We start from the raw sequence: 12028 nt of genomic DNA on the forward strand, positions 1-12028 counted from the left end.
GCCACCCGATTTAGCAATTGCGGGGAGCCTCCAACCACACGGTCCATTTGGATTGCTACACTTTATCACACATTCTGTTTTCTTTATCATATAACTGCGAAAATTTTGATTTCTCCTAATAGAGTACTCTTTCGCAGCCAACCGCACCGCTTCCTATGATGAAAACAATATGCCAACATCAATTTTTTTTTATGGATCAAATAACATACGGCCCGGCTTGGCTCTTGTATTGTCTTACATCATGTCAAAATCGATCTTTGAATAAAGCGATGGATGTACCAACGCCAAAATGGGATTATTGACTTGGGTATTGTAGTAAGCATTCATATTGCTACATCCGACATCTTTTTCATCATTGCCATCGGTGTCCATCCAATGATCATCTTCTTCATCATCATCATCATCATCATTATCATCGATCGCTGCGCGTCGATTAAGCAAATCGCCATCTTCACCAACATTCGAACCTTCCTCGCCTGAATTATCTCTCATTTTGTGTTCGGCTACGGTTGCATAAAACCGTAAAAACCCCGTAGCACCAAACTGAAGTGCAAATTGCTGGATCATCATAATTATAGCATCATCATGCACCTTTATAATGTCACATGTAACACAATTGCGTATTACAACTGGATATCTATACACCACTATTTGAATATCTTGGTTTCCTGTTATATTCAACGTGCTCTCAATCGAAACATGTAACTCATCAAATGTCGATATGTTTGCAATTCCGAACATGGTAGATTGTCCGCCTTTGTAATCAATTCTATATTCAGTTCATACAATTGTACCTCCTTAGTGCACAATCGCAAAAGATGTAGACGACATTACGCTAAATAAATAAATTAGAAATTATTTCGCACCTACAATTTGGTAAATATTGTCCCGTATACGTTAACAAATTAACATTACCACTATCAATATATCAAATGAAATAAATGTTCTAGTATAGCCTTAAAGGCTTAGAGAATGTGTAATCAAAATACCCCGAATCGTCCATGGCCAGTTGATTGTGGTTATTTCCTATTTTTTGGGATTTTTTACAATTTTCTTGAGAGACAATTTGTTAGAAGGGAAAAGTCGTCCTTTTATTAAAGTTGTCGGCCAAAATACCCAAAATCGTCCATGGCCAGTTGCTTGTAGCCATTTCCTATTTTTTGAGATTTTCACAATTTTTTTGGGAGATAATTTTTTAGAAGGGAAAAATCGTCATTTTTTGAAAGTCGTCGACCAAAATACCCTGAATCGTCCATGGCCAGTTAGTTGTGGCCATTTCCTATTTTTTGAGATTTTTTACAATTTTCTTGAGAGACAATTTGCCGGAAGGGCAAAATCGTTATTTTTTTAAAGTCATCGACCAAAATATCATGAATTATCCATGGCCAGTTGATTGTGGCTATTTCCTATTTTTTAGGTTTTTTTACAATTTTTTTGAGAGACAATTTGCCGGAAAGGCAAAATTGTTATTTTTTTTAAAGTTGTTGGCCAAAATACCCAAAATCGTTCATGGCCCGTTGATTGTGGTCATTTCTTATTTTTGGGGATTTTTTATAATTTTCTTGAGAAACAATTTGCTAGAATGGCAAAATCATCATTTTTTTAAAATCGTCAGCCAAAATACCCTGAATTGTCCATGGCCAGTTGATTGTAGCAATTTCCTAATTTTTGAAATTTTTATAATTTTTTTGAGAGACAATTTGCCAGAAGGCCAAAATCGTCATTTTTTAAAATCGCTTGCCAAAATACCCAAAATAGTTCATGGCCAGTTGATTGTGGCCATTTCCTTTTTTTTTTTGAATTTTTTAAATATTTTTTAGTCATTTTTTTGGAAAGTTTCTATGATTTTTCTATATTTTCAATCAATTTTCTATTTTTCTAATTTTCTAATAGTCGAACTTTGAAATTATTAAAAACATATTTTTCAGACCGAGTCAAACCCCGCCCCCGCTTCTCGGGCCATCTGATCACCCTTTTTTTTTTTTTCCAAAAATTCATTTTATACCCCTAAATTTCTTTTTCATATTTTGAAAATCGTCAAAATGAATATGGACATGTTGCAAAAAAAGTCCCAAAAAATTTATTTTTACGAGATTAAGGTGATTTTTTTATTTACCTAAATTCATAAACATTATAACTATTGAGGGTACAAATAATAATCAAATAAATAAAAAAATACTTACGAAACCGCAAAAAATAACTATAACGAAATTTACCTCAAACTATTGAGGGTAGACACGTCTTGAATGAAGAGCTCAAACTATCAAGAGAAAGCACCGAGTAAGGAGGCCAGCTTTGCTTTTGTCTCAACTTCTGCAAAATAAAAAAGTCCCAATTTACTTTAAACATGATGAAAATATTAGCAATAAAATAAAAACACTAACAACCTATAATAACATCAATAAAGGCACCTAAGAGGAGAGGGATCTCCTTCAACGAACAAATGAGGCCGATGAACAGTAAGGGCGAGAAAAAGCGAACGATAATAATGAAAGGATGTCTTAGAGAGAGGGCTTTTTGAGGCGAGACGAGGGAGGATTCTCCGAGAAAATCTTCGTGAGCCGTGTGAGGGAGAGTGCAAGAGGAGAGAAGGCTCTGAGAGTGTGAGAAGAGGGAGAGTTTTTACTTCTGAAGAGCTTTTGAGCGTAGAAGAGAGCTTACGAGCGGAGAGAAGAGCTTATGCGGAGATGAGAGTTTTCGAGAAGAAGAGGCCTTCTGAGCGGAGAGCCTTCGACTTTGATTTAAGCGGAGCTGAAGGCTCTGTAATGCTCGTGAAGGTGCTGCAACAACTTTGCGGGCGCCAGTATCGGCGCCTGATTAAAGATGCCGGTACGCCTTGAAAATGGTAGGGGCCCCCACCCGCTACAGCCAACACACTTGCAAAGCAGCGGTTTTTGTCTTTGTGCTCGCTGCCTTTTCTCGCTTGGCAGCGATAGCGCCGAGCGAGAAACCTGCTCGGCGACTTGAGTCGCCGAGAGGCCCTTGCTCGGCATTTGAAATGCCAAGCGGGACCCGATCAGCATTATGACCGTCGAGCGGACCCCAAACTAGTAAATATGTTTTTTTTAACTTATTTTGGTTTTTTTTTCTCATAATTTGGAAAAAAAGCCCCATGAAGTCATCATATCCGAGTGTTGCCGATCCCGTGTATCGTCAATCTTTCTCTTTGAATCTCTCCATCAGTCCTTGAAATGCAATGTTGAGTAACGACATGATTGCTCGGTTAGCCATCGAAGCATTCGTGTAAGGTGACAACACAGTTCATAGAGTTCATATTGTACCTTCACAATCATTCCACACCTACGCATCCGACATGACATTAATAAGGTGCGTGTTCAAATCTAGTTCTTCTCAACTCAAGTGGGGCTGAAGGCTAAAGGGGAAGAAGGTGCATACTCGACGAAAGCATCGAAATTAAATTCGTATCCCCTACCGTTGCTATCGGAACTCGGAGAACGGACGGTGGGATCGCATAGCCTAGACTGTAAAGAGCAACCCTCGGTTCTGTTGAGTCAATTTTTCCGCTTCTATCTCTGTCGAATCTCTTGAATATGGCATGCGATCACCAATTTGCATGTGAATCATTCTTAATTACCGCATGCAACGGGAGAAGACCCGCAGAAAAACCAAGTATGCTGCTTTGCCTCGACTAACGTCCAAATTATTTGGAGCTTAGTACTGGAATAGTGATTGATGATGAGTCAAAGACATTGCTTCAGAATTTTGTGCCCACTGACCAAAAACCAAAGCTTAAGCCGCTAAACGAAGTTGAAACTTACCCTCCATTACCCGATGCAGCTCCACGAAGCAGCGAACTCTTTGGGGCTAGAAACGGATCGGCATAGGTAAATTTTAGCGCAGACAACATCCCTTTATTTTTATTTTTTTTTTCTGTCTTTCGATTTCTTGGCGGCCTTTGAAAGTGACACGGGATGGATAAAATCCGTGAGCTTGAGACCTTTTTATGCTAATGCACCACTCAGTAATGAAACCAAGTCGAAGTCAAATCGCACAAACCCGACCATGAATCAACCAAATCATATATAAGAATTAAAAAAAGAATGAACACCCAACAAGTCGAAGAGGGTCATTGAGATTCTTGAACAGGAACATGAGCAACCGAACGGTTCTGATCTTGAACCTACGATACGACACGAAACGGAGAGCCTGTTGCAACTCTTTCTCGTCGATGTACCCGTAGACATGGCCAAATGAAACCGGTCCGTTGACCGGGCGCACGATTACATAATTGTCGGAACCGGCGGTTCCGAGCTGGTTCCGACCTGTTTAATTTTTAAAAAAAAAGTTCGGGGGTTATGCCCGGTGGGGAAAGAGCCGTTGGGCTCTTCCCCACCCCAACACCCCCTCCTCCACCCCCGGCGGGCCCCCCTCCCAAAAACAACGGCTCTTTGGGCCGTTGCATGTGCCAAAAAAAATTATTATTTTTAGTTAAATAACTCTCGCCATCTCTATAAATACCCATCCTCCCCCTTTCATTTTTATCACAAATCCTCTCAACAATTTTCTCAAATTCTCTCGGTTCTCCCAAATTCTCTCAATCCGCTCAATTTTCTCAATCCCGCCTCAATTTTCTCAATCGGATTTCCGATCAATTTTCTCAAAAATGGCAAGTGGAAGCAGAAATCTCGAAAAGGCCAAAATGGCGATGGAAGATTCTGAGTATTCTATTCCTAGATATGATCCTCCCGAGTATGCATATTGGGAAGCCGACGATGATAATATCAACGTTGTTCCCATTCCGAACGTCGAGCACGTCCCAACACAAGAAAGTCTTCATCCTCCTACTGGTGTTGAAGAAATGTCGACGGCAAATGAGCCGGAACGGAAGGGCCGAGAGAGTACATCCGACTTGTGGCTGCACTTCGATAAGGTATATGATGAAAGCGAAGGTAAGTATAATATAAATTGTAAATATTGTTCGCAAACATACAAATTTACGAAATGAGACGGCTACGGAACATTCCGTCGGCATCTGAAAAAAAAACATCCAACGCAAGCGGGGATCGACACTAGGCAATAATAAATTTCCGGGTACGCTAATTCTAATAGTCATCCTTTATTTCGTTACACTGATGCACTTTATAAACAAACATTAGCTAAATATGTTGCCCCCGATTATGCTCCGTTTACTACTAGTGAAAATTTTAATTTGAAATATTTGATAAATACTGCGTTGGTTCCGCAAGCACCAACTATTCCAAAATTTACTATTAAACGCGAACTTTTACATCTTTATAAAAAACAAAAAAGATCTTTAGCAAATTTTTTGCGAAATTCAATGGACATGTGCATTGAGGTAGCGATATTTGGAATGATCCTTGACAAATTCATTCTTATATGGGTGTCATGTGTCCTTGGATAGGTGACGATTGGACCATTCAAAAAAGACTTATTGCATTTCGAGTTTTTGATGAAAAATATTCGGTTCATAATATTTATAGAATAATTAGGCAAGTTTTAGAATAATATAATTTGATAAATAAAGTATTTTTAATTGGTTTTGATAATGCCGCCGTAAATACCGCTTCTATTCCCGAATTAGAAAATATTTGCAAACCCTCTTTTGGCGAACAATTTTTTCACATTAGATGTGCTTGCCATGTTTTAAATTTATGTGTACAAGATAGTTTACGAACTATTGAGACTTATCTCGCCCCAATAAAATGTGCAATTAAATTTTTATAGACTCGTGCCCATTTTATGAAAGCATGAAGAAAACTTTGTAAACAATATGGGAGAATGGCAAAAAAGTTTCCAAAACATATTCCGACTCGTTGGAATTCTACTTACGAGTTGCTTCGTCAAACTTTTGATTACAAAGATTTATTATGTATGTTTATTTTACAAAATATTCCCGAAATTACTTTACTTCCGCAACATTAGGACGTTTACAAAAAAAATTAGATTTTTTGAAAAATTTTAATGATGCTACTAATACTTTATCTGGTATTTATTATCCTACTATGCATTTATTTTTAATAGAGTGTGTTAATATTGATGGTGTTTTTAGTGAATATGAAAAAGATACTAAATTAGATCGGACTATTTTAGTAATGCGAGAAAAATGGTTACATTATTATTTCAAAATTCCTCTTGTTTATTTAGTTGGTATTTTTTTTTATCCACGTATTAAATTAGATGGTTTACTAGATTATCTGAATGTGTATTATTATGATTATTTACATTTGAAAGATTCGATAGATATTTCAAATATACAAGAAGAAGTTAAATAATTTATAGTAGTATCATATGAAACATTTTATACTATATATGGTTTAAATGATTATGGATCTTTACAATCTCATGCCTCACGAAGCGAAACCGGTAGTTCACTTAGTAGAGGGTACAATATACTTAAGAGTAGACAAAAAAAAAGGGGGGCAACAGATAGTATTTCTGAATTAGAAAAATATTTAACCACTCAATTTGAGTTTTGTGATGTCGAACATAGTATAGATTTCCAAATCCTAGAGTGGTGAAAGAGTTACTTAATCGACTACCCAGTTCTCGTCCTCATCGCTCGCCATATATTAGCAACCCCTTCATCAACAGATTCTGTTGAACAAACATTTAGCGCTGGAGGATTAGTTTTGGACTCTCGCCATTCAAGATTAAATCCGAAGTTTGTAGAAGCTCAAGCTTGTGCCGACGATTGGATGAAGGTTATATTTCGACACCAATAACTCTATCGAAAACACGAATTTTTTAGTGAGGATTGTGAAAATACCACCACCATGGGTACCACAACCGGTAACAATGATTGACAATGATGTAAGTTGGGGTTATCAAAGGTAAAAGAACTACATGAGTTTTGATTCTTCTATCCCCAAGAAGATATGTACGCACTTAATGATAATTCATTAAGTTCGAGCTCATTCCTCCTCTCTCTCTTTTTTTCCCAAATTTTATTACAATGTACAATTTGATTATAATTTATAATTTATAATTTATTATGCTTTTTTATTATTTATTATTTTAAAAATTAAATTTAAAAAATGGAACCGGAACCGGCCACGTCTATGTACCCGCTCCTATCCCTATCGCCCATCTCAAAGCTCCGAATCGCAGAATCGAGTCCTCTAACATTGCCGGGGGTGACGTGATCGATTCGGGCCGTCCAAATAAAAAATGGAAGGCCCGGATTGATCCACATCACTTTTTTAAAATTTTAAAATTTTTTGCCAAAAAATTTTCCCTCATTTCAAAATTTAATGTGGATGAATCCGGACCGTCCATTTTGAAATGGACAGCCCGGATCCTTCAATATCACCCCTCCCTTTATGGTAGGGGATCCGGTTCCTCGGGTCGGTCCCCGGCGGGAACCATGAACAATACTTGGACCCGAATGACGATGACGCCGACGACCCCGTACGGAGGCCGAGGTGGATACTATTGATGCTATCGTTGGTCGTAGCCGTAGCCGTAGTCGTAGGGGTCGTGCAAAGCCAGAGCGAAGGGTGTGCAAGATTGATGAGGAGGAGGAGGCCGGTCGTAGCGATCGCCGTAGGAGGACGCCATGAACGGCGCGAGGATGGCATTCCGGTTGAAACTCGAAGAAGGTTCGACCGGGATTGCGGGAAAGAAAAGGTTGGAGAGTGATTGAGAAATGGAGGAAGGTGACGACAAAGTCACGACTAAGACAGTTCGACACGTTTATTTGCGGGCAAATACGTGTCAGAGATGGCGGCGATTAACGTCGGCTATTCTCGCCATATTTTCGAGTTTACCTTTATATAGAGAAAATTTCAAATAATAATCCAAAATCCTCTCTTTTTTTCAAATAAGGACCTCAAGTAAACTTTCTCGCCAAGGCGCTGGCAACCCCGCTTGCCTTCGCCGTCCACCCCCCTTTCCCCTAGAGGTGGGGCGGCGACCACAAGCAAGAGGGCTACACTCCCGCCTATGTATGTTGTCTTTTTGTTTTTTAAATTTTTTTGTTAATTTTTGAGAAAAAAAATAAAAGAAAAGTTTAATAAAAAATAAAAAGATCAAATAAGTAAAAAGATGAAAATGCCCTTGAAATCGGGCCCTTTATTGACATTTTATGGCCACTTCGGGTCATTATTTGAAATAATATTCACTTCGGACCCTTGTTTGAGAAAATGAGAGTACTTTAGGCTCTTATTTAAACATGGTTCACTTAGAGCCCTTATTTAAGAAAATGAGAGGATTTCGGGTCTTTTTTTGAAATTTTCCCTTTTATATATTAAGTTGAGAAATTAAAATTAGAAAAAAAAAACGCATAAAAAGTGCAAGTTACCATGGATAACGATACGGGAAATTCGAAAAATCATTAAATTTTCTTATGGAACGGTGATGGTCACCAATTGATTGACGTTGGCGGGAGCTGCGACTCTTGCCCAAAGTTGATTGAGGGGATCTAAAAAAGGGTTGCGGCCTTCTCTAGATTTTGGCGAGGGCCAGCAGGCCATTGGCCTTCGCTTATGGTCCCCCTCGTCCATGCCAATGTCCCACTGGTGATTGGGCTGTGGCTGGGCTCTCTTGCCCATATATTTTGTTTTAAAATAATTCTAACTTTTTATTTTTTAATCTAATTTAACTAAAATATATGTGAAAATTTGAGATATTAATTAAAGCGACGTTCGTTTAATGCTTTAGTTAACCTTAATGACATGTAGAACTCTAAGAAAGAGAAAATAATTAAAAAAATCACATCACTGTTTTTCATTAGTTAAATTAGATGGGGTTAATGGAAGGATTTAATTGAATCAATTTGATAAATTTGAGGACTTGGATTGTACTTTTTAAAAATTTTAAATATCAGCTGCAGGACTTATTTCTAAATTTTTCTTAGGGAACGACGGGCCGGGCTTTGTCGTTAGAAAGCCCGCAAGAAAGCCCGAAATTCAGAGTGAACGCCCACAAATGGGAAGCCCCTCTCTCTCTCTCTCTCTCTCTCTCTCATTGTTGGCGGGAAAATTAAGCCCTAACCGAGTTCGCGAGCCACATACCCCTGCCCCCCTCCTCGAATTCGCCGAGATCTGCGCCAATCGTACCGGGCACGGGAATCTCAATGGAGACGGCGGCGAAGGTGGTGAGCGAGGCGGAGGAGCTCCCCAAGACCATCGTCCGGCGCGTCGTGAAGGAGAAGCTCTCCAGGTGCTCCGACGACGGCGACGTCGCCCTCCACAAGGAAGCCCTCCTCGCCTTCTCCGAGAGCGCTCGCATCTTCATCCACTACCTCTCCGCCACGTAAGCATCTCTCCCCCAACCACCAACCCCCCCCCGCGGCGCCTCTCCCTCTCTGGTTTTGTTCTCTAGGGTTCTTACTATGTTGACTTTAATAATAGGACGCAGGGTTCGTCGAGGTTTCCTTTCGTTTTTTCTTGGTTTCGATTTGCAGTGAGATGCCGTAGTTCTCTTCTGGAACTTGCGAAAGTTCTGCTTAGTGAAGCTCCTCCTTTATCATTTTCAGTTTCTGCGATATTCGACTGTTCAAAATTTTTTTTTTTTTATCTTAATTCTTGACGTAGCTTGACACCATGAGCAGCCCTTGATGAGCTACTACCTTTGAAATTAGGGATATTTGGAATGCTAAAATTGAAGAGCTCGTGTCTCTTTGCTGGTTCTGGAATTAGACACAATTTAGTATTGACACAGTTCGTTTTTTCACTTTATGGCAGAGCGAATGACATATGCAAAGAATCGAAAAGGCAGACTATTAATGCTGATGACGTATTAAAGGCGCTGGAGGAGATGGAATTTCCCGAGTTCATAGGCCCTCTTAGAGCGTCCCTTGATGGTTAGTAAGATTTGTAGTCCTGAGTTCATTACTTGCTTCTAATGGAAGCTACTTGAGTACGATTGCTGAAAATATGGCATATTTGCATTTTATAATCTGAGCAATATGAGGCATGATGAGAACCTTCTGTCTTTCTGGGAAATTTTGTTAGCACCGCGGGCTGTGTTTGTACACGTTACTTATGCTTTGGCATCCTATACCTGCAGAAGGAATTGGTGTTATTGGAAGGAAATTATGTCTGAAGAATGGATAATATTTGGTCGACTTATCAGATGGTGGAATTTTTTTTTTTAATTGTTTGTTAGCCCATCTTCCTAGAAACGTGACAAATTTGACGTGATTTCCTTGTGTTTTGATGACTTCTACACTTGCAACTGCATAGGGCATCATTTTTATCCTGTCAGTGGTTTATCCAGTTGACAAACTGAACTACGTTTTTTGCTACAGCCATGAACGTATAAGATTTTCCCAAAAGTTAAGATTGTTAATGCCGTGTATTGTTGGTCAAAGCTTTAGTGTGCAAGAACTCTGCAATTGTATCCCCTATGCTAGAGCAACAAAGATTTCGATATTGCATGCCATAAATATGGTTCTTATGCAAGTTTCCAGTGTCTTCTTGGTTTGCTATTGACATCACTAATATGTTTCTTATGCAAGTTTCCAGTGTCTTCTTGGCTTGCTATTGACATCACTTTGTTTTCATATTGTGCTATGATTTCCGTGCAATGCTGGGTCCTCTGCTAAAATATCTTTTTTAATGTAATATTAGGCAAATCAATTAATTTAGCACACAATTTCTTAGTTTTTCCTACTCTTGTCGGTCTCCAGTGTTCAAGGTTTGTGCTTAAATTTCCGTCATTTGTCTTGCAATTGGCGGATGAAGCGGTGACCGCAAGGTTATGGTCTTCATTGGTTTTGTTTTTCAAATAATTACATGTGGTGGTTCTTAACTGCATTGCTGCTGAATTCTATGCATATCTTTGAAGTGTCTTGGGATGCTTAGCTACAGGATTTTGCTGATTTTTGGCTTGTCATGTCAAATTTTTCTGCTTTCGGATGATAAGAAAAGCGGCACAACTTCTTTTTTCTTGATTTCCTAGAGTTCAGGAAGCAAAATGCTGGAAAAAAGGAAAGGGCTAAGGCAAAAGAATCGATGAAGAAGAAGATGGAGGGAGAACCTTCACAAGCAAAAGGAGATGGTGAGAGAGAGAAAAATGGAGGCACTAGCAATGGCGCTGAAGAAGAAAGTGGAACTGTGGTTAAAGAGAAGGCTAAGGCCAAAGAATCAGCCAAGAGAAAGATGGAGGGAGATCCTTCCCAAGCAAAAGGAGATGGCGAGAGAAAGAAAAATGGAGGCACAAGTAATGGAACTGAAGAAGAAAGTGGAACTGTGGTTAAAGACAAGTCTAAGGCTAAAGAATCGACCAAGAGAAAGGCAGAGGAAGAACCTTCTCAAGCAAAACGAGATGACGAGAGAAAGGAAAATGAAGGCACTAGTAATGGAACTGAAGAAAGTGGAACTGTGGTTAAAGACAAGGCTAAGGCTAAATCGACCAAGAGAAAGACGGAGGGAGAACCTTCCCAAGCAAAAGTAGACGACGAGAGAAAGAAAAATGGTCTCACTAGTAATGGAACTGAAGAAGAAAGTGGAACTGTGGTTAAAGACAAAGCTAAGGCCAAAGAATCAACCAAGAGAAAGATGGAGGGAGAACCTTCCCAAACCAAAGAAGGTGGCAAGAGAAAGAAAAATGTAGGCATTAATAAGGGCTCTGAAGAATAAAGTTTAATTGAGGTCGACGTCTGAGTGGGCGAAAAGTTATTTGACTGGACGAATTACAGGTTCCTATCAGCAAGCAGCAGCATGCAAAGTGAGGCATCCAATGGAAGAAACACATCCCATATATCATCTACTCAGGTTCATAAAAGTCAAGCTTCATGATTTAGGGCATGCTTAGAATGAGCTCACTCCATCCAAGAACGGTTCAGCATATAAGAGCATCTTCTATCAGTAACTGATGCTAGTGGATACTTTAGAACAGCTTATATGTCCAGTTCGTAATGATCAGTGGAGTGGTGCCGAGTGGTGTTTGGTAAATTGTATTGTTCTGGCTTCATATGTTTTCATTAATATTATCTGGTTCTCGAACAAGTAACTTTTATAGCTCATGGATACTGTGATCTTGCCCACTTTCTGTTGCCTGTGTTGACCATTATTTTTGCAACGTTGATCGTGTATCTCGTGGC

General features: G+C 39.3%; 2 protein-coding genes across 2 annotated transcripts; one reads left to right on the plus strand and one right to left on the minus strand.

Moving 5' to 3' along the window:
- Nucleotides 1-234: 234 nt before the first annotated feature.
- Nucleotides 235-7539, minus strand: LOC115735393 (calcium-binding protein CBP). The gene is given in 10 exon segments (XM_048284348.1): nt 235-637; nt 3110-3188; nt 3284-3300; nt 3397-3445; nt 3448-3556; nt 3780-3825; nt 4070-4178; nt 7030-7091; nt 7324-7388; nt 7390-7539. Coding segments are annotated over 10 exon segments (1089 nt in total).
- A 1404-nt stretch (nt 7540-8943) lies between these two features.
- On the plus strand, nt 8944-11971 carry LOC115735516 (DNA polymerase epsilon subunit D). Its single transcript, XM_030666788.2, has 3 exons — nt 8944-9234; nt 9666-9784; nt 10885-11971. Exons 1-3 carry the CDS (start codon nt 9056-9058, stop codon nt 11562-11564), a joined length of 978 nt encoding a protein of 325 aa, XP_030522648.1. The 5' UTR covers nt 8944-9055; the 3' UTR covers nt 11565-11971.
- Nucleotides 11972-12028: the final 57 nt, after the last annotated feature.

Source organism: Rhodamnia argentea, chromosome 8 (assembly GCF_020921035.1).
Source record: "Rhodamnia argentea isolate NSW1041297 chromosome 8, ASM2092103v1, whole genome shotgun sequence".
In the NCBI taxonomy this organism is placed as follows: Eukaryota; Viridiplantae; Streptophyta; class Magnoliopsida; order Myrtales; family Myrtaceae; genus Rhodamnia; species Rhodamnia argentea.

What these genes read in the sequence shown, in the direction of transcription:
- LOC115735516 (XM_030666788.2), top strand. Translation starts at nt 9,056, where the DNA reads ATGGAGACGGCGGCGAAGGTGGTGAGCGAGGCGGAGGAGCTCCCCAAG. An exon ending in ATCCACTACCTCTCCGCCAC is followed by an intron (nt 9,235 to 9,665) that starts GTAAGCATCTCT and finishes ACTTTATGGCAG; the next exon opens with AGCGAATGACATATGCAAAG. An exon ending in TCTTAGAGCGTCCCTTGATG is followed by an intron (nt 9,785 to 10,884) that starts GTTAGTAAGATT and finishes TTGATTTCCTAG; the next exon opens with AGTTCAGGAAGCAAAATGCT.